This window comes from Muntiacus reevesi, chromosome 2, assembly GCF_963930625.1.
Source record: "Muntiacus reevesi chromosome 2, mMunRee1.1, whole genome shotgun sequence".
Taxonomy (NCBI): Eukaryota; Metazoa; Chordata; class Mammalia; order Artiodactyla; family Cervidae; genus Muntiacus; species Muntiacus reevesi.
This window is the reverse complement of record NC_089250.1, coordinates 143906543-143929292: the sequence shown is the minus strand read 5'-3', so window position 1 is coordinate 143929292 and position 22750 is coordinate 143906543. Positions and strand designations below refer to the sequence as shown.

The window sequence follows — 22750 nt, the reverse complement described above, 5'->3', positions numbered from 1 at the left end:
GACAGATGAACTGTGCTCTGATTTTCTAGAGAACTCAAGAATAGATTCTCATAACCACAGAATAGATTCTCATGGCATTAGTTGTTATTGAATTGAGAAATGGAAACTGTATGCTGCAAGAATTGGTTCCTCTTAAAATTTTTGTTTTCTTCTCCAAAACGTGTATAAATGAAATAGCAATGATCTTCGGGAGAGCTTTTAAAAAAGACAAGTGGCTGGGCTCCTCCCCAGATTTATGAATCAGAGTTTCTTGGGGGTAGAATCTGGGGATCTATATCTTTTTAAAAAGTTCCCTGGTGATTCTGTTGGTCAGAAAGGTTTGGGAACCATTGGATTAAATGATCCAAAATGAATTACTTGGGCTCGGGGGTAACTTTCCTAACTGGAATGGGTCTGATTTGAGTTGCCAGGCAAGCCCTCTCTGGCAGAAAGCGTCTGCTTTCTTCCTTAGCCAATCTCTCCTCCTAATTTGCTTGTACTTCCCACCCTATATCTTCACTGTCGCCGTCACCCGCTTTCCCACCCAAAACTGGCTGAAAAACGACGTTTAGAACAGCAGCGCCACATTGTGGAAGGAAACAGTACTGCACTACAAAAAGCACGACGCCGTCCTCAAGGGTCACTGGGGCTGCGATGACCATTCTGTCCTGCAGGGGGCACCATTTCCCTACATTTTTAGGTGAGGCAGTCTCCTTACCTGTGTGGGGTGACCTCAGTAAACATCCTTATAGAAAGGCACGAGGTGGAAGGAACATTGCACCAGACGGAAAACAAAAATCTCCTCACTGTGAAACTAGAATAAACTGGGATGACTAGGTACACAGGCATGGCCAAGCCTTCTGCTGACGTTAAATGCCAATCTCTGTGACAGTCTTGCTCAGGGAAAGACTAGAGTGGTCCCCGTTTCCCAGTCAATATGTGACTTCATTTAAAACATATCTATCTCAGGTAATACCTGCTGTAAGGTATACCTTGGAAAGATTAATTTTTATATGATAATTCAAGCATAATTAATGTATCAGACCTCTTAAATGGTGCTATTTCTCCACAGTGACACATTGGCTATATTGACGGAGCAGGTTGGGGTACATTGTGTTCTGATTATTCACCTTTTGATTGATTCCTACCTGGCTAAGTCTCCCTCCATCTCTGTCTGTCTGTCTGTTTGTCTATTTCTCATACGCACACACTCATGTTTCTGATATTTATGGACACATTTTTTTCAATGGCCTGATCATCTTTAGTGATCTGCCTAGCAAATTAATACAGCTAGAAAGAAGATGTTAAAAGTGTACATAAAAGAGAAGGTTGCCTTCTCTTCTTATTTTGTAACAGTTGCATATTGGTTCCAAAGTTGGGAAGTCACACTGGGCAGGATCTGTCTCTGCATATTTGTGTACGATTTCTGGCAGATGATGGTGTGGCTTTGTTTCTTTCTTTTTTTTTTTGGCTTTGTTTCTTTGCTTTGCAACTTCAGGCTGCTTGGTTTTCTGAACTCTAGAGTTCAGATCTGGTAGCTGGATCGCAGGGTCTAGTGTCCTGGTTTCCTTGTGGTTTTATTTGCTCTGATATGCTTGCTGTCTCCCTAACCAGACTGAAAACCCCTTGACTGAAGGTTCCAAGCCTAGATCTCTTCTAGCCTTTAGACCATCTGCATTGTTGGATATGCACTGCCTGGCCAACATGAATGTTTGGGCTGACTGAATAATGGGGAGAGGTGTTTTAAGAGAATGAGAGGTGAAGGAGAGCCAGGGAAGAGAAAGGGATGAAAAATAATGTTTCTAAAAGACTGATTTAACTGACCAGTGGAAGGAAGTAGTTTCAGAAAAGGAAAACAGACGAGCAGGTCTAATCAGAGGCAACATGAAGGGAGGAAATTAGTCTAGTTTTTTTTTTTAAGTGGAAATGTTATTGTGGACAATAACTTCTGAGGAGGTATTGTGATTCATGCATGAGGAAAATAAGATTTCTTCACTGAATGACGACCAAGATGAATGTTTCGAAAGGTATCGTATGAAAGAAAGTTTTACTTTTGGAATGTGTGAGTTGTAAATTCACCCAGTTGGTGAATGAACACAACTTTAGTATATGTGCTGCCGAAGCGAGCACTGAACACAACTTTAAAACAACAGGCCAGACTTCACATTTTTCCTGAATGTTACAATCAAGTATTGAAGACCAAAGCCAATTTGAAATCTGACTTTATTCTTCTATAAGAATCAAGTCAGTGTACATGTCCATTAAGACTTCAAAGAGTTCTGTTTGTGCTTTAGCTCCTTAGATATCATGAATTGAGGAGGAGGACAGTCTTGCCTCAGTCCAACACTCGGCTTCATCAGTGAGGCATGTTTTCCATCTGTCAGTCCTAAGTTGTGGAGTCATGTCTGACTACCTGTGACCCTATGGACTGTAGCCCTTCAGGCTTCTCTGGTCATGGGATTCTCCAGGCAAGAGTACTGGAGTGGGTTGCCCTGCCCTCCTCCAGGGGATCTTCCCAAGCCTGGAGCTGAACCCACATCTCTTATGTCTCCTGCCTCTTTACCGCTAGTGCCACTGTAGCCTTTCCAACACTCAGCCTCATCAGAGAGGCGTGTTTTCCAGAGACCCTTATTTAGCATATTTTCATGCTTAGAATTTAGAAAGGATTAAGATTTATTGAAGTAAAAGCATACTTGGAAAATAGATGTTTTATTTCTTATTTTCACTTGCACATATACTTGATAGAATACATCTGGAATGTTGTAAAACAAAACTCAGAACTTTATCACTTTGCTCATATTTTTTTCTTTCTTTCTCTCTTCCTTTCTTTCTTTCACATGAAGAAGAGAAGGAGTGTATGTTCTTTTTCCTACCCAGGGCCCTGACAAGGTACTCCCTTTTCCTGCCTCTTTAATAAATATGTTCTCATACCCAGCTCTTGCCTCTTTAAATGTCTTCCAGATTTGCCTCTAGTCTCCTGGAAAATGCCCAGCTCTCCTGAGCACCTATCACTTTATATGCCTTCTGTCTACTGAGCTGTCTCTTGGTGTCTGTTCTGTCTCAGGTGCCTATCCTTTAACTGTCTAACCTATCGTGGGCCTTGGCCCCTTCATTTAAAACACACACACACGCGCAACTCAGAATTGTATCACTTCACTCAATCTGTTTCTTATTTAACATAAGAAGACTTATATAAGTCCTGTAAGTCTTATATAAGCCTGTTTCTTATTTAAATTTTTTTTTTCTGTCTCTGAAGTGATTGTTTTGGTGGTAGTTGTTGTTCAGTTGCTCAGTCGTGTCTGACTCTTTGCAACCCCATGGAATGCAGCACGCCAGGCTTCTCTGTCCATCACGAACTCCTGGAGCTTGCTCAGGCTCATGTCCATTGAATCAGTGATGCCATCCAACCATCTCATCCTCTGTCGCCCCCTTCTCCTCCTGCCTTCAATCTTTCCCAGCATCAGGGTCTTTTCCAATGAGTCAGCTCTTCCTATCAGGTAGCCAAAGTATTGGAGCTTCAGCTTCAGGATCAGTTCATCCAAAGAATATTCAGGGTTGAATATAGTCAAATATCTCTTTGAACAAGGCAAACAAAGCCATCAAAGCTAGGGAGAACAGGAAATTCTTGGACACTGTACCCTGTACTTATTTTCAGAGATGCCTTTTGACTCTCAAAATTTGTGAGTATGTTTAAATCATCCCATAAGTGCTTCAGTATTAAGAAATACCTCAGAAACAAACTCAAAAATGAATAAATTGCAAAACCCCTCTATTTAAGGACCAGTTTAAAATTTCACCGTATAAACATCTAAGGGTATGTGCCTCAGTCAGTTCAGTTCAGTTCCATTGCTCAGTTGTTTCTGACTCTTTGCGACCCCATGAATCACGGCACGCCAGGCCTCCCTGTCCATCATCAACTCCCGGAGTTTACTCAAACTCATGTCCATTGAATCAGTGATGCCATCCAGCCATCTCATCCTCTGTCGTCCTCTTCTCCTCCTGCCCCCAACCCTTCCCAGCATCGGGGTCTTTTCCAATCAATCAACTCTTCGCATGAGGTGGTCAAAGTATTGGAGTTTCAGCTTCAGCATCAGTCCTTCCAATGAACACCCAGGACTGATCTCCTTTAGGATGGACTGGTTGGATCTCCTTGCAGTCCAAGGGACTCTCAAGAGTCTTCTCCAACACCACAGTTTAAAAGCATCATTACGTGCATAAACAGGTGGATTTAGACTTGGAGTATTGATTTCAATAATACAAAATCAGAAGATGTTAACTTATCTACAAAACAAGACCCAGATGTTATCACTTTATATTTCTAAAAATGCTTTTAGATCTCCAGAAGTGTTTGAATTTCTTTTTTCTTGAATCACCACTAAACCATAAGCCCCTCAAAGTTGAGGATCATGTCTAACTCCTGTTTATATCGGCAGTGTTTGGCTCGGTGATGGAAAATAAAAGGAACTTAAGTTGAATGAATGAATTTTAGGGACAGACTTAAGGGCCTTCTTGGAAATTATAAAGATATGTGGAAACATTAATAGAAAAATGCTTATGGGGTCCAGGAACACTTAACTGGAGTAAAGAGATGGGTAAAGATTAAAGGAAATGCAGACTTATCTTTTTGGACTCCAATCTCCGGTATTTGTGAGCCTGCCTCTAAGCCCCTTAATCCTCATTATCACGTATGCCCACTGCAAGAGCTTTGTGAAAAACGTATATATGCAAAAACATCTTTACTGTTACTGAAGTACATTGAAAGGACAGCTTTCTTATAACTTCTAATTTTGCCTGATTTCTGAACTACTGTGCCTATTAGTAAAAAATCTCATACGTGCCATGGAGATATTGCTTTCTGAATAGAAATTTGACTTTCTGTACTCTCTTCTCTCAGCTTTCTTTTCAAATCAACTTTAACCTGTCCGGAACAAGAAGTTATATGGTAGGAGAGATTACAAGGTGGTGGAAATGGGTGTAGAGAATGTAAGGAAGAAGAGACTCTTTCTGACCCTTAAACAAGAAATGTGCAGGTTTTAGGAAGCAAAAGAACTGAGAACAGGCTACCTAGGCAAAGTTGATGGAATGTGCTTCCTCCTTACTGAAGGGCTGTTAGGATCCAGTGTCATGAAGAGGTTGGTCTGAGACGTTAGGGGTCAGGGCTATTGTGATGGTCTGGTTTTCTGTACTTAAGGCTTGAAAAGTCATTGTTCATGCCAGCTTTTCCAAAAAGCTGGAAATTTTGGATCAGGAAATTTCAAGATCAGGGCTGAATCTATACTTTATCTTCACATTTTTCTAGTTAGCAATTGGGCTGAATGTGTAAGCCTCCAGTAGTAAGTGGCACTTTAGGTTAATATTTAATTTATTAACCCTGAGGGAAGGAAGTGTCCGCTTGTATTCTTATCGTTGATTTTAAAGGTTGAAGCAGTTCACACAATGTTTTTATTTGTTCTTCCCTATGTTGACTTAACAAGATAAGGGGCACAGATGATTACATACAACAAATCAAATTCCTGAACCACAAAAAAAGGTTAACCAACTATTAATCTCAATTTCTCAACAAAAGGAAGTTTAGTTGTTGTTGTTCAACATTCTTTGCTCTCATCACTGGTTAGCTTCTTTGCAGAGGAGAAACTGAGAAGTTTAGTGAAATGTCCTAAAATTTCTCAGCAGAGCTTTATCTTCTTGCTGCTTGAGTGAGGACCTTAACAAAATCTATTTGTGAGAGGTGGTATTCCATCAGCTAAACCCTGGTAATAAGTCCTTTGACCTTTTCCCTTGGGCAGAGAATTAGGTGAGGATTAGGGCTGACCTAATGCAAAATGATGAACTAATCAGAGGGAAGAATCCCTAGGGGAAGGCACAGCAACCCACTCAAGTATTCTTGCCTGGAGAGTCCCCTGGACAGAAGAGCCTGACGGGCTATACAGTCCATGAGGTTGCAAAGAGTCAGACACGACTGAAGCGACTTAGCACACACAAGGCAAAATGATGAACTAATCAGAATTCTCTACGCTACTCTCCTCCCTCTTACAGGCATGCACCCCAGAGCCGCCTCCTCAGCCCTAGCCTCACCTCTCTGGTATCCCCTCATCTACCTATGAGAGGTGGGGCTTAATTACAGTCAAACTCTATTCTCTCTCTCTCTCTCTTTTTTTTTAAATTCAAGTTCTTCATTTTATCCTCTCTGAAATGTAAACTGATTTTAAAGATGACAGTGAACTAGTCTGATAAATGAGTTTGAATGAGCCACTTACATTTGCTAAATTCATTTTCTTTCCACTTTCACCTTAATTCACTCTGGCTTTTTTACCCACCACTGAATTGACCCTGATTATTGGTTACCTTCCTTGCTTGAGTTCCTAGATGCACTGGACACGTTGACCCCTCCTTCTTTCTTAAAATTCTTCTCTTAAACTTTAGACTCCAATTTCTCCTGGTTTTCCTCCTACCTAGAACACTCTGGCTATTTCTCTATCTCCTTTGTCGATTGCTACTCTTCTGCACAATCCTTAAATATTACTTCCTCAGAGCGCTCTCCTAGGATCTCTCTTCTTATTCTAAGCTTCTGGTTTGTGCGCTTAGTCACTCAGTCATGTCCGACTCTTTGCAACTTCATGAACTGCAACCCACCAGGCTCCTCTGTCCAAGGGGATTCTCCAGGTTAGAATACTGGAATGAGTTGCCATGCCCTCGTCTAGGGGATCTTCCCAACCCAGGGATTGAACCCAAGTCTCCCACATTGCAGGCAGATTCTTTACCATCTGAGCCATCACGGAAGCCCAAGAATACTGGAGTGGGTAACTTATCCATTATTCAGGGGATCTTCCCGACCCAGGAATCATACTGGGGTCTCCTGCATTGCATGTGGATTCTTTACCAGCTGGGCTCACTTCTGGTTTGGCTGTCTCAAATCCTCTATGACTTTGACCATCTTCTCTACGCTCCTGACTCCCACCTCTCTCCGGCTCATCTGTCTCTCCCAAGGTTTAGACATGTATTTCCAATTGCTTCCAGGACACTTCCCCTGGGATGTTTCACAGGAACCTGCAACTCAGTATGGTCAAAACTCATTCTCCACATTTCATCTTCTTCCTCCATGCCCTGAACTCGGTGAAAGATGCCACCATAAACCCATTTGTTTATAACCCAAAATACAATTTAACCAATAAACAGTTTTTAAATACTGTGTGTGTCACATACTATGCTAGCAGATGAACACAGAAATAAGGTGTTGGATAAGACTGGCCCCTTTCCTTGGGTTGCTTATAAGCCAGAAGGGAAGGCAAACATTAAACAATCATACAAATACCCAATTCATCATAATTGTTGTAAGCACTACCAAGGAAAAGATAGGGAAGGAATCATTTTTGACTTTCTCATTTCCATACCTATGAATTCTATCTATCCTCTCAGTTGTAACTCCTAACTATCTCTTCAGTTTCTCCTCTTCTCTTTTTTCTACTGCCACCAATAGCTTTCCTTTGAACTGAAATAGCTTCCTAATAGATTTCCTGTGTCTGCTCCTGGGCCTGTAGTCTATTCACCACACTATATCCACAGTGATCTTTTACAATGCACATCTGCTTGTCACTTTCCTATTTAAAACCCTTCAGTAGAGTAAGATTGTTTATACAAAAAAGATAATAAAGTTGATAAATTAATAAATAGAGGTGAAAACATAATCTGGCATTATTGAGGAAAATTCTAGGAGTGGTTCAGAGAGGAAAAAATATTTGACTTCCCATTATAAACTCATCCTTACCATTTGATCTGCTTTATGCATATGTATTACTTTAATAAAAATGAGTAAGTGGTAACCATTTTGTAATGGATAGAAACATCAAGTCACTGTGTTGGCACCAGGAACTAATATCTGTTACAGATCAGTTATCCCTCAAAAACACACAAACTCATAGAAAAAGAGATCAGATTTGTGGTTACCAGAGGTGAGGGGTAGGGGAGGGGGAAATTGATGAGTGTGGTCAAGAGGGACAAACTTCCATTTATAAGATAAATAAGTACTAGGGATGTGCAACATGAGAAACATAATTGACATTGCTGCTTGCTACATATCAAAGTTGTTAACAGAGTAAATCCTAAGAGTTCTCATCACAAGGCAAAAATTTTTTTCTTGAATTTTCTGTCCACATGAGATGATAGATGTTCACTAAACTTATTGTGATTATCATTTTGTGATGTTGTTCAGTCGCTCAGTTTTGTCCGACTTTTTGTGACCCTCATGGACTGCAGCACACCAGGCTTCCCTGTCCATCACCAACTCCCAGAGCTTGCTCAGACTCATGTCCATTGAGTCGGTGATGCCATCCAACCGTCTCATCCTCTGCCGTCCCCTTCTCCTCCTGCCTTCAATCCTTCACAGCATCAGGGTCTTTTCCAATGAATCAGCTCTTCCCATCAGGTGGTCAAAGTATTGGAGCTTCAGCTTTAGCATCAGTTCATCCAATGAATATTCAGGGTACAGCATACTGATTTGACTTACATCATGTATGTAAGTCAAATCAGTATGCTGTACACCTTAAGTGTACACAGTGCTATATGTCAACTATATCTCAGTGTAACTAGAAGGAAAAAAATAAGGCAATACTGCTCTGTAAAAAAAAGTATTAAAAGTTAGTACACTTGGACCAAGTAGTATACTTGAGCTTCCCTTGTGGCTCAGTTGGTAAAATATCCACCTGCAATATGGGAGACCTGGGTTCAATCCCTGAGTTTGGACGATACCGTGGAGAAAGGAAAGGCTACCTATTGAGGTCCTTTAATGGACCGGAACCTGGTGGTACGGAGTCGACGATAAGAAAGAGAAAGAGAGAGAGAAAGAGAGACAAAAAAGACCCGGGGGCCTAAGCTCTGATGGAGCAAAGGTGCTTTAATGATTTTTCTATGAGTATATATAGGCTACAGTACAAGAAACTTCTTTCGGGAATGATAGGGATCAGAAAACCAAATGTACAGCAACCGTTACCAAGGGAACAAGGGGTAATGTTAGTCACAAGGTCAGGAGACAATCCATATCTCAAGAAAGGGGAAGGAGATTAAGCTGTTTTGTCCTAAGGAGAATGTTTACTAAAGGAGACCCAAGCCTGCCTCACACAATGACCTCAGTCCCTGGGAGCAGCGTGCTGCTCCGCTTGAAGAGGGAGAAGGGACTCATGAGAGACAGCACGTAGGAATCCTCCCGTCAAGCATTCCCTGACAGCTACCCACTCCAGTATTCTGGCCTGGAGAATTCCATGGACTGTATAGTTCATGGGATTGCAAAGAGTCGGACACAACTAAGCGACTTTTACTTTCATACTTGGACCAAGGTGAGAGGAATCTGTGTCCCAAGTCCCAGGTTTTAGGGCCTCTTTGATCCTTCTTTCAATAGGTGGAAGCATCCGTGGGACCAAGTGGCTGTGTCCACCCTGAGTCTGTATTCACCTCCTTTTCAACTAGGTTTTAGGGACTTGGAACCCTAGCACTTCTTGCCCAAGTGGCCTAAAACCCAATTCCAGAGCCTGTGTGGGCCTCTTCCCTGGCCTACCCTCTAAGGGTGGACTGCACCACCTGTGCACGCATCACCGCATCCCTGGTGTGGCTGTTTGAAGGGCACAAAGCTGGAACTGAAATGTGGGGGTTGCAGAGTTAGCCTGGACGAGCACAAGGACCTCTGAGAGTGGGGAGGCCTGGGGAAGGTCTAGAGGCTGCAACTTGGGAGCCAGCTCTCGCCACACTTTCTGCTGTGGAGCTCTGTGCCATTTGGAAATTCTAAATCCAAATCTAGGCTTTAAAATATGGAGGCATTTATGTGTTGCAGCAGAAGGAAAGATGACACCTCTGTCCTCTTTTAACAGTTTGTCAGGTTTTTGTAGATTCTAAATATTTGAACATAACATGTAAGCCTTTGTTTGTTTTCCTGCTGTAGCTCTGCAAATATTAGGGCCAAAGCTGTTGAAAATCCTTCTGATAGCTTAGGAAAAGGAGGCTTTAAAGCCCTCTGGATATATCTGTTCCTTTAATCATAATATTTAAAACTGCTTGTTAAACATTTCACAAGCCAAGTTGGCATGGGTGTAACTCAGCTATTGGAAAACCCAGCCTGGGTCAAGCAGTCACTTCAGAGATCCCAAAGATCAGGGACTGAAGGTGACATGATCTGGTCAGGCCAGTCCCAGCTCCCCCCAGCATCTCAGGATGAATGTGTGGCTGTCTTAACTCCATTCAGGTTGAGCCTAGAGCCACACATCCTGGAAAGTGAAGTCAAGTGGGCCTTAGAAAGCATCACTATAAACAAACCTGGTGGAGGTGATGGAATTCCAGTTGAACTATTTCAAATCCTGAAAGACGATGCTGTGAAAGTGCTGCACCCAGTATACCAGCAAATTTGGAAAACTCAGCAGTGGTCACGGGACTGGTAAAGGTCAGTTTTCATTCTAATCCCTAAGAAAGGCAATGCCAAAGAATGCTCAAACTACTGCACAATTGCCGTCATCTCACACACTAGTAAAGTAATGCTGAAAATTCTCCAAGCCAGGCTTTAGCAATACGTGAACCATGAATTTCTGGATGTTCAAGCTGGTTTTAGAAAAGGCAGAGGAACCAGAGATCAAACTGACAACATCCTCTGGATCATAGAAAAGCAAGAGAATTACAGAAAAACATCTATTTCTGCTTTATTGACTATGCCAAAGCCTTTGACTGTGTGGATCACAATAAACTGTGGAAAATTCTGAAAGAGAAGGGAATACCAGACCGTCTGACCTGTCTCTTGAGAAATGTGTATGCAGATCAGGAAGCAACAGTTAGAACTGGACATGGAACAACAGACTGATTCCAAATAGGAAAAGGAGTACATCAAGGATGTGTATTGTCACCCTGCTTCTTTAACTTATATGCAGAGTACATTATGAGAAATGCTGGTCTGGAAGAAGCACAAGCTGGAATCAAGATTGCCAGGAGAAATATCAATAACCTCAGATATGCGGATGACACCACCCTTATGGTAGAAAGTGAAGAGGAGAGTGAAAAAGTTGGCTTAAAGCTCAACATTCAGAAAACTAAGATCATGGCATCTGGTCCCATCACTTCATGGGAAATAGATGAGGAAACAGTGGAAACAGTGTCAGACTTTATTTTAGGGGGCTCTAAAATCACTGCAGATGGAGATTGCAGCCATGAAATTAAAAGACGCTTACTGCTTAGACCAACCTGGATAGCATATTTAAAAGCAGAGACATTACTTTGCCAACAGAGGTCCATCTAGTCAAGGCTATAGTTTTTCCAGTAGTCATGTATGGATGTGAGAGTTGGATGGTGAAGAAAGCTGAGCACCGAAGAGTTGATGCTTTTGAACTGTGGTGTTGGAGAAGACTCTTGAGAGTCCCTTGGACTGCAAGGAGATCCAACCAGTCCATCCTAAAGGAGATCAGTCCTAGGTGTTCATTGAAAGGACTGATGTTGAAGCTGAAATTCCAATACTCTAGCCACCTCATGCGAAGAGTTGACTGATTGGAAAAGACCCTGATGCTGGGAAGGATTAGGGGGAGGAGGAGAAGAGGACGACAGAGGATGAGATGGCTGGATGGCATCACCGACTCGCTGGACACGGGTTTGGGTAAACTCTGGGAGTTGGTGATGGACAGGGAGGCCTGGCGTGCTGCGATTCATGGGGTCGCAAAGAGTCAGACACGACTGAGCGACTGAACTGAACTGAACTGAACTGAACTGCACTGGTTGTGTGTGATTTTCCATATGATTTACCAAATGTTATTGTTACCAAATCAAAGAATTCATGTTCACTTTATGGAATGTTCATATTTTCAAACTGGCCCAAGTTTGTAGTTTTGTAAAAAATTGAAACTACTCTGATTCTCTTTCTCTCCTTTCCTTTCTTTCTTCTTGATGACAGGACAAAGTCCCCAAAGAAAGTCCCTCCCCAAAAGAAAGTCATTGTGAATTTCTTTAGTAAACAAGCTTTTCATTGGGAAGAAAACAGACCAACTTACAGACCTAGGGTCTAGGACTGTGACTTTTCATCCTGTTTCTAAGAGGGTCCCATCATGTGCTCTTCAGCAAATGCTCTAGCTTCTTCATGCCTCTTTTTCTTCATCTCTAGCTACCCAGAACTGAGGTTTCTGTCCTACTGCCCAAAGGAAGTGGCTATCTGCATAAACTGAATAAGGAAAGAAAAGTACAAAATGTCCTGTGAATATGTTTTATTCATGAGCAACAGTATGAAAGCAGAGTACAGTGATGAAAGAACTATTGGTCACAGAGGGTATTTTTCCCCAGCCACACCCACATACTGACAACGATCTCAGCCACTTGCATTTTCTCTGATTACAAAGAAGTAACAGAAAAAAATCTGGCTGTACCAGAGTCCCACTTCACATAAAGTGGACATTTGTGGAGGCAAGACTCATGAGTAGCAAGACTAAGGGGTAGTCACAAGCACAAAGGTCTCTACCAGTTCCAAATTCTAGAATTTTAAATTGTTTGAGAGTAGGCATGCTCAGCTGAACAGGAGAACTTCTTCCCTTTTCAATGTTAGTGTCTAAATTTTGACATTGCCTGGTCTGTCTGAGGTTGAATTTGATACTTTATCTTAATCTAGGATTAAGTCAGTTGAACTCACAGACTAAGAAATATAGGATTAGAAAATTTTATTAGCTTTGTTGGATGAATCCAAAAGGTAGGAAGGTATCCCTTTTACTGGCATCTGAAAAAGGTTGACCCACACCTTTTCTTTTTATTGAATCACTTGCTAAGTTGCCAGACTGAGGGGAAAGGAGTATGGATGTCCAAGCTAAGGATAATTGAAGGTAAGCCCTTCAGTAGTGGACCAGGAACAGGGCTATGAAGGGTCTGGTGTCTTTTTCTTCCCAAACAGAGGGTAGAGTGGAATGAATATATGGGACAGTGACAGAGAAGTGCATGTCTCAGAAAATGGAAAGAAGAAATATTGACAGAAGAAGCAGAGGCAACTCCTGTTGATTCCTTCCTGAAGCCATCATTCTGCCCTCTGGCTTCTGCATTCTGGCACCACTGAATGTTAGACCCTATGCCTGACTGCGGAGACTCACCATCCTCTTTATACCACGCACCATTCTTATAAAGTCCCTGATTGAATATAATGTGAAGAGGTCCACTTTCTTCATACAAGTCTAGTAACTGCAGGAAGTATTACATACACTCACCTTCAAGTTTGGAAACATTACTGTAGGTCTTGTGGGCTGGTCCTCCATCACCTGAGTGAGATGAGTGAATTCCTGTGTGTTTCCTCCTGATTTTTGTGGCAGCTAAATCACTGTATCAATAGCTTTTTCTGTGAAATGTTCAAAGAAGAGAAAAACATTACACTTGATTTTGCAAGTATCTTCATGAAAAGAATTTTTTTTCTTTTTTTTTTTTTCAAGAGGGTATTAAATCTTTTATTGATTACACATGATAATGGATGATACACAAGCTTCATTCCCATCTATAACTTTTATCTGGTACCATAATTCAATTTAGATATATTGCATAGGATGTGCCAACAATCATTAATAACCAAAAAAAAAAAAAACCTCCATGACTTTGCATGGGTGACCCTTTTAATGGTGAACTCCAGGTCACAACACAGTAACTGTCAGTTCAACTACACCAAGGTTCTGAAGACAACAGCTTCACCAAGCAAGTTGTAAATAAATTTCAAATGGAACCTGGCATCACCCTGAAGGAATTCTAACTTCACACTGTTGGGGTAGTTTACCAAAATGGCTTCAGAGTAGACTAACTTTACACAGCACATTAAAAAAAAAAAAAAAAAAAAGACATTTATTCAGCGTCATGATCAGACTATTACATTTAGCAATCAACAGCATGGGTGCAAAAAAAAATTAAAAAATCTACATTAAAACCCTTTGTTGGAATGCTTTACACTTTCCACAGAACAGAAACTAAAATAACCTGTTATACAATTAGTCACAAGTACAGTCCTCGAGTTTTTTGCCCATACACATGAGTATTGTCTAAAACATATCTTCTTTGTAGCAGCTAGGCCCTGCCACCACTGTGCTTGGCTGAGTTCACAAATCTGTTGTAACCTGTAGCTTCCCTGTCACTTCTCTGGCTCTCCTCTCCTGCTGAGCTTTGTTTCCTGGCAGTAATTAAAACCTTCTGCCACTGCCATAGCTACTACTGCTGCTGCTGGAACCACCATAGCCACCTTGGTTTCATGGTTTGGCAAAGTATTGGCCTCCACCACCATAGGGGCCAGAACTTCTGCCTCCAAAGTTTCCTCCTTTCATGGGTCCAAAATTTGAAGATTGATTGTTGTAATTGCCAAAATCATTGTAGCTTCCGCCACCTCCAAAATTGCTTCCGTCATTACCAAATCCATTATATCCATCCCCACTGCCACCACATCCGCCACCACCACGGCTGCCACCAAAGCCACCTCGACCACTGCAGTTTCCTCCACGACCAAAGTTGTCATTCCCACCAAAACCACCTCCACGACCGCCACCAAAGTTTCCAGAACCACTTCGACCTCTCTGGCTGGATGAAGCACTAGCCATCTCTTGCTTAGACAGGGCTTTTCTCACTTCACAGTTGTGGCCATTCACAGTGTGGTATTTCTGAATGACAATCTTGTCTACAGAGTCATGGTCATCAAAGGTTACAAAAGCAAAGCCTCTCTTTTTGCCACTGCCTCGATCAGTCATGATTTCAATTACTTCAATTTTTCCATACTGTTCAAAATAATCTCTCAGGTGATGTTCTTCAGTGTCTTCTTTAATGCCACCAACAAAAATCTTTTTCACAGTTAAGTGGGCACCAGGTCTTTGAGAATCTTCTCTTGACACGGCCCTCTTTGGTTCCACAACTCTTCCGTCCACCTTGTGTGGCCTTGCATTCATGGCCGCATCCACCTCCTCCGCCGTAGCATATGTGACAAACCCGAAGCCTCTGGAGCGCTTGGTGTTTGGATCCCTCATTACCACACAGTCTGTGAGCGTTCCCCATTGCTCAAAATGGCTCCTCAGACTCTCATCAGTTGTTTCAAAGCTCAATCCTCCGATGAAGAGCTTCCGCAGCTGTTCAGGCTCTTTGGGAGACTCTGATTTAGACATGACGGCAGTGGAGGCGGGGAAGTCCTCAACGATGCTTTCTCGGTGGCGTCCCGAATTTTTTTTTCTTAGAATCTCCTATCTAGGACAGAAAGCTAGATGCAAAGGGAATTTCCCTCATGAAGGAAAAGCTAAAGATTCTCACTATGATAGGCAAGTACTTACCTCTTATCTTCCTTCATGAAAGATTATAATTTCCCATTCCAATTCTTTGTAAAGTAAACCTGTTACTAGATTTTGGCTTCAAACTAAGCTTCCACTGATATGTCCAAGTCACCATTGTAGCTGAGCTGGCAACAAAGAGTCTATGGGTATTGACATCTTTGGTATCTGCTGTATCTCTTTCCCAACCTAAAATCTGGGAAGGTTGCAGATTAGTCTTTTTAACACAGAGGATTTACAAGCCAATATGGAATATTCTCACCTAAGTTTAAGACTAGAGACCTCTTTAAGAAAATTAGAGATACCAAGGGAATATTTCTTGCAAAGATGGGCTCAATAAATGACAGAAATGGTATGGACTTAACAGAAGCAGAAGATATTAAGAAGAGGTGGCAAGAATACACCGAAGAACTATACAAAAAAGATCTTCATGACCCAGAAAACCATGATGGTGTGATCACTCACCTAGAGCCAGATATCATGAAATGTGAAGTCAAGTGGGCCTTAGGAAGCATCACTACAAACAAAACTAGTGGAGGTGATAAATTCCAGTTGAGCTATTTCAAATCCTGAAAGATGAAGCTGTGAAAGTGCTGCACTCAATATGCCAGCAAATTTGGAAAACTCAGCAGTGGCCACAGTACTGGAAAAGGTCAGTTTTCATTCCAATCCCAAAGAAGGTAATGCCAAAGAATGTTCTAACTACTGCACAATTACAAGCATCTCACATGCTAGCAAAGTAATGCTCAAAATTCTCCAAGCCAGGCTTCAACAGTATGTAAACCGTGAACTTCCAGATGTTCAACCTAGATTTAGAAAAGGCAGAGGAACCAGAGATCAAATTGCCAACATCCGTTGGGTCATCAAAAAAGCAAGAGTTCCAGAAAAAACATCTACTTCTGTTTTATTGACTATGCGAAAGCCTTTGACTGTGTGGATCACAACAAACTGGAAAGTTCTTAAAGTGATGGGAATACCAGACCACCTGACCTTCCTCCTGAGAAATCTGTATGCAGGTTAAGAAGCAACAGTTAGAACAACAGACTGGTTGCAAATTGGGAAAGGAGTATGTCAGGCTGTATATTGTCACTCTGCTTATTTAACTTATATGCAGAGTAGTACATCATGTGAAGTGCCAGGCTGGATGAGGCAAGCTGGAATCAAGATTTCCGGGAGAAGTATCAATAATGTCAGATACACAGATGACACCACCCTAATGGCAGAAAGCAAATAAGAACTAAAGAGCCTCCTGATAAAAGTGAAAGAGGAGAGTGAAAAATTTGGCTTAAAACTCAATATTCAAAAAATTAAGAACATAGCATCTGGTCCCATCAGTTCAGTTCAGTTCAGTCACTCAGTCATGTCCAACTCTTTGTGACCCCATGAACTGCAGCACGCCAGGCTTCCCTGTCCATCACCAACTTCTAGAGCTTACTCAAACTCATGTCCATTGAGTCAGTGATGCCATCCAAACATCTCATCCTCTGTAGTCCCCTTCTCCTCCTGCCCTCAATCTTTCCCAGCATCAGGGTCTTTTCAAATGAGTCAGCTCTTCTCATCAGGTGGCCAAAGTATTGGAGTTTCAGCTTCAACATCAGTCCTTCCAATGAACACCCAGGACTGATCTCCTTTAGAATGGACTGGTTGGATCTTGCCGTCTAAGGGACTCTCAGGAGTCTTCTCCAACACCACAGTTCAAAACCATCAATTCTTCAGTGCTAAACTTTCTTTATAGTCCAACTCTCACATCCATACATGACTGCTGGAAAAACCATAGCCTTGACTAGACAGATCTTTGTTGACAAAGTAATGTCTCTGCTTTTTAATACGCTGTCTAGGTTGGTCATAACTTTCCTTCCAAGCAGTAAGCGTCTTTTAATTTCATGGCTGCAATCACCATCTGCAGTGATTTTGGAGGCCCCCAAAAATAAAGTCAGCCACTGTTTCCCCATCTATTTCCCATGAAATGATGGCACTGAATGCCATGATCTTAGTTTTCTGAATGTTGAGTTTTAAGCCAACATTTTCACTCTCTTCTTTCACTTTAATCAAGAGGCTCTTTAGTTCTTCTTCACTTTCTTCCTTAAGGGTGTTATCATCTGCATATCTGAGGTTATTGATATTTCTCCCAGCAATCTTGATTCCAGCTTGTGCTTCCTCCAACCCAGCGTTTCTCATGATGTACTCTGCATATAAGTTAAAGAAGCAGGGTGACAATATACAGCCTTGATGTACTCCTTTTCCTATTTGGAACCAGTCTGTTGTTCCATGTCCAGTTCTAACTGTTGCTTCCTGACCTGCATACAGGTTTCTCAAGAGGCAGGTCAGGTGGTCGGGTTTCCCATCTCTTTTAGAATTTTCCACAGTTTATTGTGATCCACACAGTCAAAGGCTTTGGCATAGTCAATAAAGCAGAAATAGATGTTTTCTTGGAACTCTTGCTTTTTCAGTAATTCAGTGGATGTTGGCAATTTGATTTCTTGTTTCTCTGCTTTTTCTAAAACCAACTTGAACATCTGGAAGTTCACAGTCTATGTATTGCTAAAGCCTGGCTTGGAGAATTTTGAGCATTACTTTACTAGCGTGTGAGATGAGTGCAATTGTGCGGTAGTTTGAGCATTCTGTGGCATTGCCTTCTTTGGAATTGGAATGAAAACTGACCTTTTCCAGTCCTGTTGCCAGTGATGAGTTTTCCAAATTTGCTGGCATATTGAGTGCAGCACTTTCACAGCATCGTCTTTCAGGATTTGAAATAGCTCAACTGGAATCCCGTCACCTCCACTAGCTTTGTTCATAGTGATGTTCCTAAGGCCCAATGCAAGTGTAGTTTTCAGTAGTATCCAACTTGTTGTGACCCCATGGACTGTAGCTGACTTGACTTCTCATTTCAGGCTATCTGGCTCTAGGTGAGTGATCACACCATCATGATTATCTGGGTCATGAAGATTTTTTTTGTATAGTTCTTCTATGTATTCTTGCCACCTCTTCTTAGTATCTTTTGCTTCTGTAGGTCCATACGATTTCTATCCTTTATTGAGCCCATCTTTGCATGAAATGTTCCCTTGGTATCTCTAATTTTCTTGAAGAGATCTCTAGTCTTTCCCATTCTATTGTTTTCATCTATTTCTTTGCACTGATCACTGAGGAAGGCTTTCTTATCTCTTCTTGCTATTCTTTGGAACTCTGCATTCAAATGGGTATATCTTTCCTTTTCTCCTTTGCTTTTTGCTTCTCTTCTTTTCACAGCTATTTGTAAGGCCTCCTCAGACAGCCATTGTGCGTTTTTGTATTTCTTTTTCTTGGGGATGGTCTTGATTCCTGTCTCCTGTAAATGTCACGAACCTCCATCTGTAGTTCATCAGGCACTATACCTATCAGATTTAGTCTCTTAAATCTATTTCTCACTTCCATTGTATAATCTTAAGGGATTTGATTAAGTCATACTTGAATGGTCTAGTGGTTTTCCCCACTTTCTTCAATTTAAGTCTGAATTTGGAAATAAGAAGTTCATGATCTAAAAAAAAAAAACAGAACAAGAAGAAGTTCATGATCTGAGCCACAGTCAGCTCCTGGTCTTATTTTTGCTGACTGTATAGAGTTTCTCCATCTTTGGCTGCAAAGAATATAATCAAACTGATTTTGGTGTTGGCCATCTGGTGATGTCCATGTGTAGAGTCTTCTCTTGTGTTGTTGAAAGAGGGTGTTTGCTATGACCAGTGCGTTCTCTTGGCAAAACTCTATTAGCCTTTGCCCTGCTTCATTCTGTACTCCAAGGCCAAATGTGCCTGTTACTCCAGATGTTTCTTGACTTCCTACTTTTACATTCCAGTCCCCTATAATGAAAAGGACATCTTTTTTAGGTGCTAGTTCTAAAAGGTCTTGTAGGTCTTCATAGAGCCATTCAACTTCAGCTTGGTCCCATCAGTTCATGGCAAATAGATGGGAAACAATGAAAACAGTGCCAGACTTTATTTGGGGGGGCTCCAAAATCACTGCAGATGTTGATTGCAGTCATGAAATTAAAAGATGCTTGCTCCTTGAAAAGAAAGCTATGACCAACCTAGACAGCATATTTAAAAGGCGAGACATTACTTTGCCAACAAAGGTCTGTCTAGTCAAACCTATGGTTTTTCCAGTAGTCATGTATGGATGTGAGAGTTAGATTATAAAGAAAGGTGAGCACTGAAGAATTGATGCTTTGGAGAAGACTGTTGAGAGTCTCTTGGACTGCAAGGAGATCAAACCAGTCAATCCTAAAGGAAATCAGTCCTAAATATTCATTGGAAGCTGAAGCTCCAATACCTTGGCTACTTGATGCGAAGAACTGACTCCTTAGAAAAGACGCTGATGTTGGGAAAGATTGAAGGCAGGAGGAGAAGGGGACGACAGAAGATGAGATGGTTGGATAGCATCACCGACTGAATGGACATGAGTTTGGGTAAACTCCGATTTGGTGATGGACAAGGAGGCCTGGAATGCTGCGGTTTATGGGGTCGCAAAGAGTTGGACACGACTGAGCGACTGAACTGAACTGAAGTTTATGAAACTTTCTGTTTTCATCTGTATAGATCATGTCCTTAAGTGGGTGCCTTCACATGGTAAAGAATCTGTCAGGAATGTGGGAGACCCAGATTCAATCCCTGAGTTGGGAAGATCCACTGGAGAAGGGAATGGCAATCCACTCCAGGACTCTTGCCTAGAGAATTCCACAGACAGAGGAACCTGGTCAGCTACAGTCCATGGGGTCGCAACAAGTTGGACACTACTGAACAACTACACTTGCATTTAAAGTGGGTATGTATAAAAAGTTATGAAAATTTTTTCATATAGGTTTGTTAGTTAATAGCTAGTATATGTTTCTCAAAATCCTGGAACAAAATCAAACTGTCAGTTTCAGTATGGGGTGGGAACTCAGGTTGGAAGAAAAAGAGGAAGACATTCTATAGAGAGTATAAAAGCCACTAGCTTCCAAGTCCTAAATTGCTCCGACCTAATTTCTCCATTGTTATACCAAAAAGTATGCCAACATTTTTCATTCTGCTGATGGGTACAGTGATAATGAATTAATGTTGGCAAGATCTTTTGAAATGAGAATGTAGAGTTTATTAAGGAAGCAGGAAACAAGACTAGAGAAAGTTCTTTTGATTAGCCAGATTTTATAAGGTTACATTTTTTTTTTTTTTTTTGCACCAAAGGAATTGGGCAACTGACTTTGAAAAAGATTTTTTAAATTAATTAATTAAATTTAAAAATAAATGTTTATAAAGGATTTTTTAAAAGTCTTCCTGTTACTTGGATAATAGCCCCAAATCAGTCTGATTTACTAATTAGTTAAAATGTTTCAAAAGTCAAGCATTTGAAAGAAAGGAAGCCAAATGATTTAACCCCTTCTCTTTTGTATTAATCTTTCATTCAGCACCATTGACTGAATTTACAGTGTATGGCAGTAATCTTCCAGGCTGGGTGGGAGACAGTAAGATGTCTAAGACAGAAACACCTCCCACAAATGAATTTATTATTTAGTAGAAGAGGTAAGGCAATGGCACCCCACTCCAGTACTCTTGCCTGGAAAATCCCATGGATGGAGGAGCCTGGTGGGCTGCAGTCCATGGGGTCGCTAATAGTCGGACACGACTGAGCGACTTCACTTTCGCTTTTCACTTTCACGCATTGGAGAAGGAAATGGCAGCCCACTCCAGTGTTCTTGCCTGGAGAATCCCAGGGACGGGGGAGCCTGGTGGGCTGCCGTCTATGGAATTACACAGAGTCGGACATGACGGAAGTGACTTAGCAGCCGCAGAAGAGGTAAAGCACACATATACAGATATCTACAACAATATAAGATGGTGTAATGCTGCCTGTAAGGAAAATGCAAAGTACTTCCCTTGGGTGATTGGGATGTTTTGTGTGAAGTTGGCCTTGGAGCTGGTCATGAAAAGGACAAGATCTTCCAGAGTGAAAACATGGTCAAACTATTTCCTCTGGGAAGGCTCTGCTGACCATCTCTCCTCACTTCCTTTCCTTTCCCTGCCCCAAATGAAGGAACATTTGTGTGCTGCTTTTGCCTTACTGCGTACTGTAATTTATACAGACTTTCATCATAACAATTATATTCTAAATCCTATTTGCAAGTCTTGTCCCTCCAGGGAAGTATAAAGTCTTTTAGGACAGGAGCTATATCTTTTCATATTTTTTCCCTAATATTTAGTTGGGCCTCTGGCATAGTGTACTTACTCAATAAATATTGAGGGAGAAAGGAAGTACATTACAGTATATATTCAGGTATCAGTGTATACTAGAATTTAGCTGAAATCAAAGATTAATGAAGGAGAGCAGTGGGAATTAAAGCTACAAGAGTATGTTGGAAAGTAGGTCTGAAGCTATCAAGTGTTGGTGAGTAAATGAAACAGTAGAAATTCTTCTGTGCTGCTAGTGATACTGTAAATTGATACAACCATTTGGGGGGAAATTTATTAATATCTAATAAAGTCAACAGACTGGTTCCAAATTGGGAAAATAGTACGTCAAGGCTGTATATTGTCACCCTGCTTATTTAACTTATATGCAGAGTACATCATGAGGAACACTGGGCTGGATGAAGCACAAGCTGGAATCAAGATTGCCGGGAGAAATACTAATAACCTCAGAAAAGCAGATGGCACCACCCTTATGGCAGAAAACCAAGAGGAACTAAAGGGCCTCCTGATGAAAGCGAAAGAGGAAAGTGAAAAAGTTGGCTTAAAACTCAACATTCGAAAAACTAAGATTATGGTATCTGGTCCCATCACTTCATGGGAAATAGATGGGGAAACAATGGAAACAGTGATAGACTTTATTTTGGGGGCCTCCAAAATCACTGCAGATAGTGACTGTAGTCATGAAATTAAAAGACGCCTTTTCCTTGGAAGAAAAGCTATGACCAACCTAGACAGCATATTAAAAAGCAAAGGCATTACTCTGCCAGCAAAGGTCTGTCTAGTCAAAACTATGGTTTTCCCAGTAGTCATGTATGGATGTGAGAGTTGGATTGTGAAGAAAGCTGAGTGCCAAAGAATTGATGCTTTGGAGCAGAACCTTGAGAGTCCCTTGAACTTCAAGGAGATCAAACCAGTCAATCCTAAGGGAAATCAGTCCTAAATATTCATTGGAAGCTGAAGCTCCAATATTTTGGCTACCTGATATGAAGAACTGACTCCTTGGAAAAGACCCTGATGCTGGGAGAGATTGAAGGCAGGAGGAGAAGGGGACGATAGAGGATGAGATGGTTTGACATCACTGACTTGATGGACATGAGTTTGAACAAGCTCTGGAAGTTGGTGATGGACAGGGAAGCCTGGCATGCTGTAGTCCAGGGATCACAAAGAGTTGGACACAACTGAGCAACTGAACTGAACTGAATAAAGTCAAAGATGCTAGTGACCCAAATCTTGTGACCCAAAACTTCCAATTCTAGAGTAAGTCGTGCTCATGTTTACAAGGAGACAGATGGAGAATAT

At 41.4% G+C, this 22750-nt stretch overlaps 1 protein-coding gene across 1 annotated transcript; it reads right to left on the bottom strand.

Annotated features, from left to right (window-relative positions):
• Nucleotides 1–14169: 14169 nt before the first annotated feature.
• LOC136158280 (heterogeneous nuclear ribonucleoprotein A1-like) lies at nucleotides 14170–15139 on the bottom strand. The gene has a single exon (XM_065920074.1). The coding sequence runs from the start codon at nucleotides 15093–15095 to the stop codon at nucleotides 14196–14198; it is 900 nt and encodes a 299-aa protein (XP_065776146.1). The 5' UTR covers nucleotides 15096–15139; the 3' UTR covers nucleotides 14170–14195.
• Nucleotides 15140–22750: the final 7611 nt, after the last annotated feature.

Coding starts and splice junctions, on each gene's coding strand:
- LOC136158280 (XM_065920074.1), bottom strand. CDS start 15,095: ATGTCTAAATCAGAGTCTCCCAAAGAGCCTGAACAGCTGCGGAAGCTC.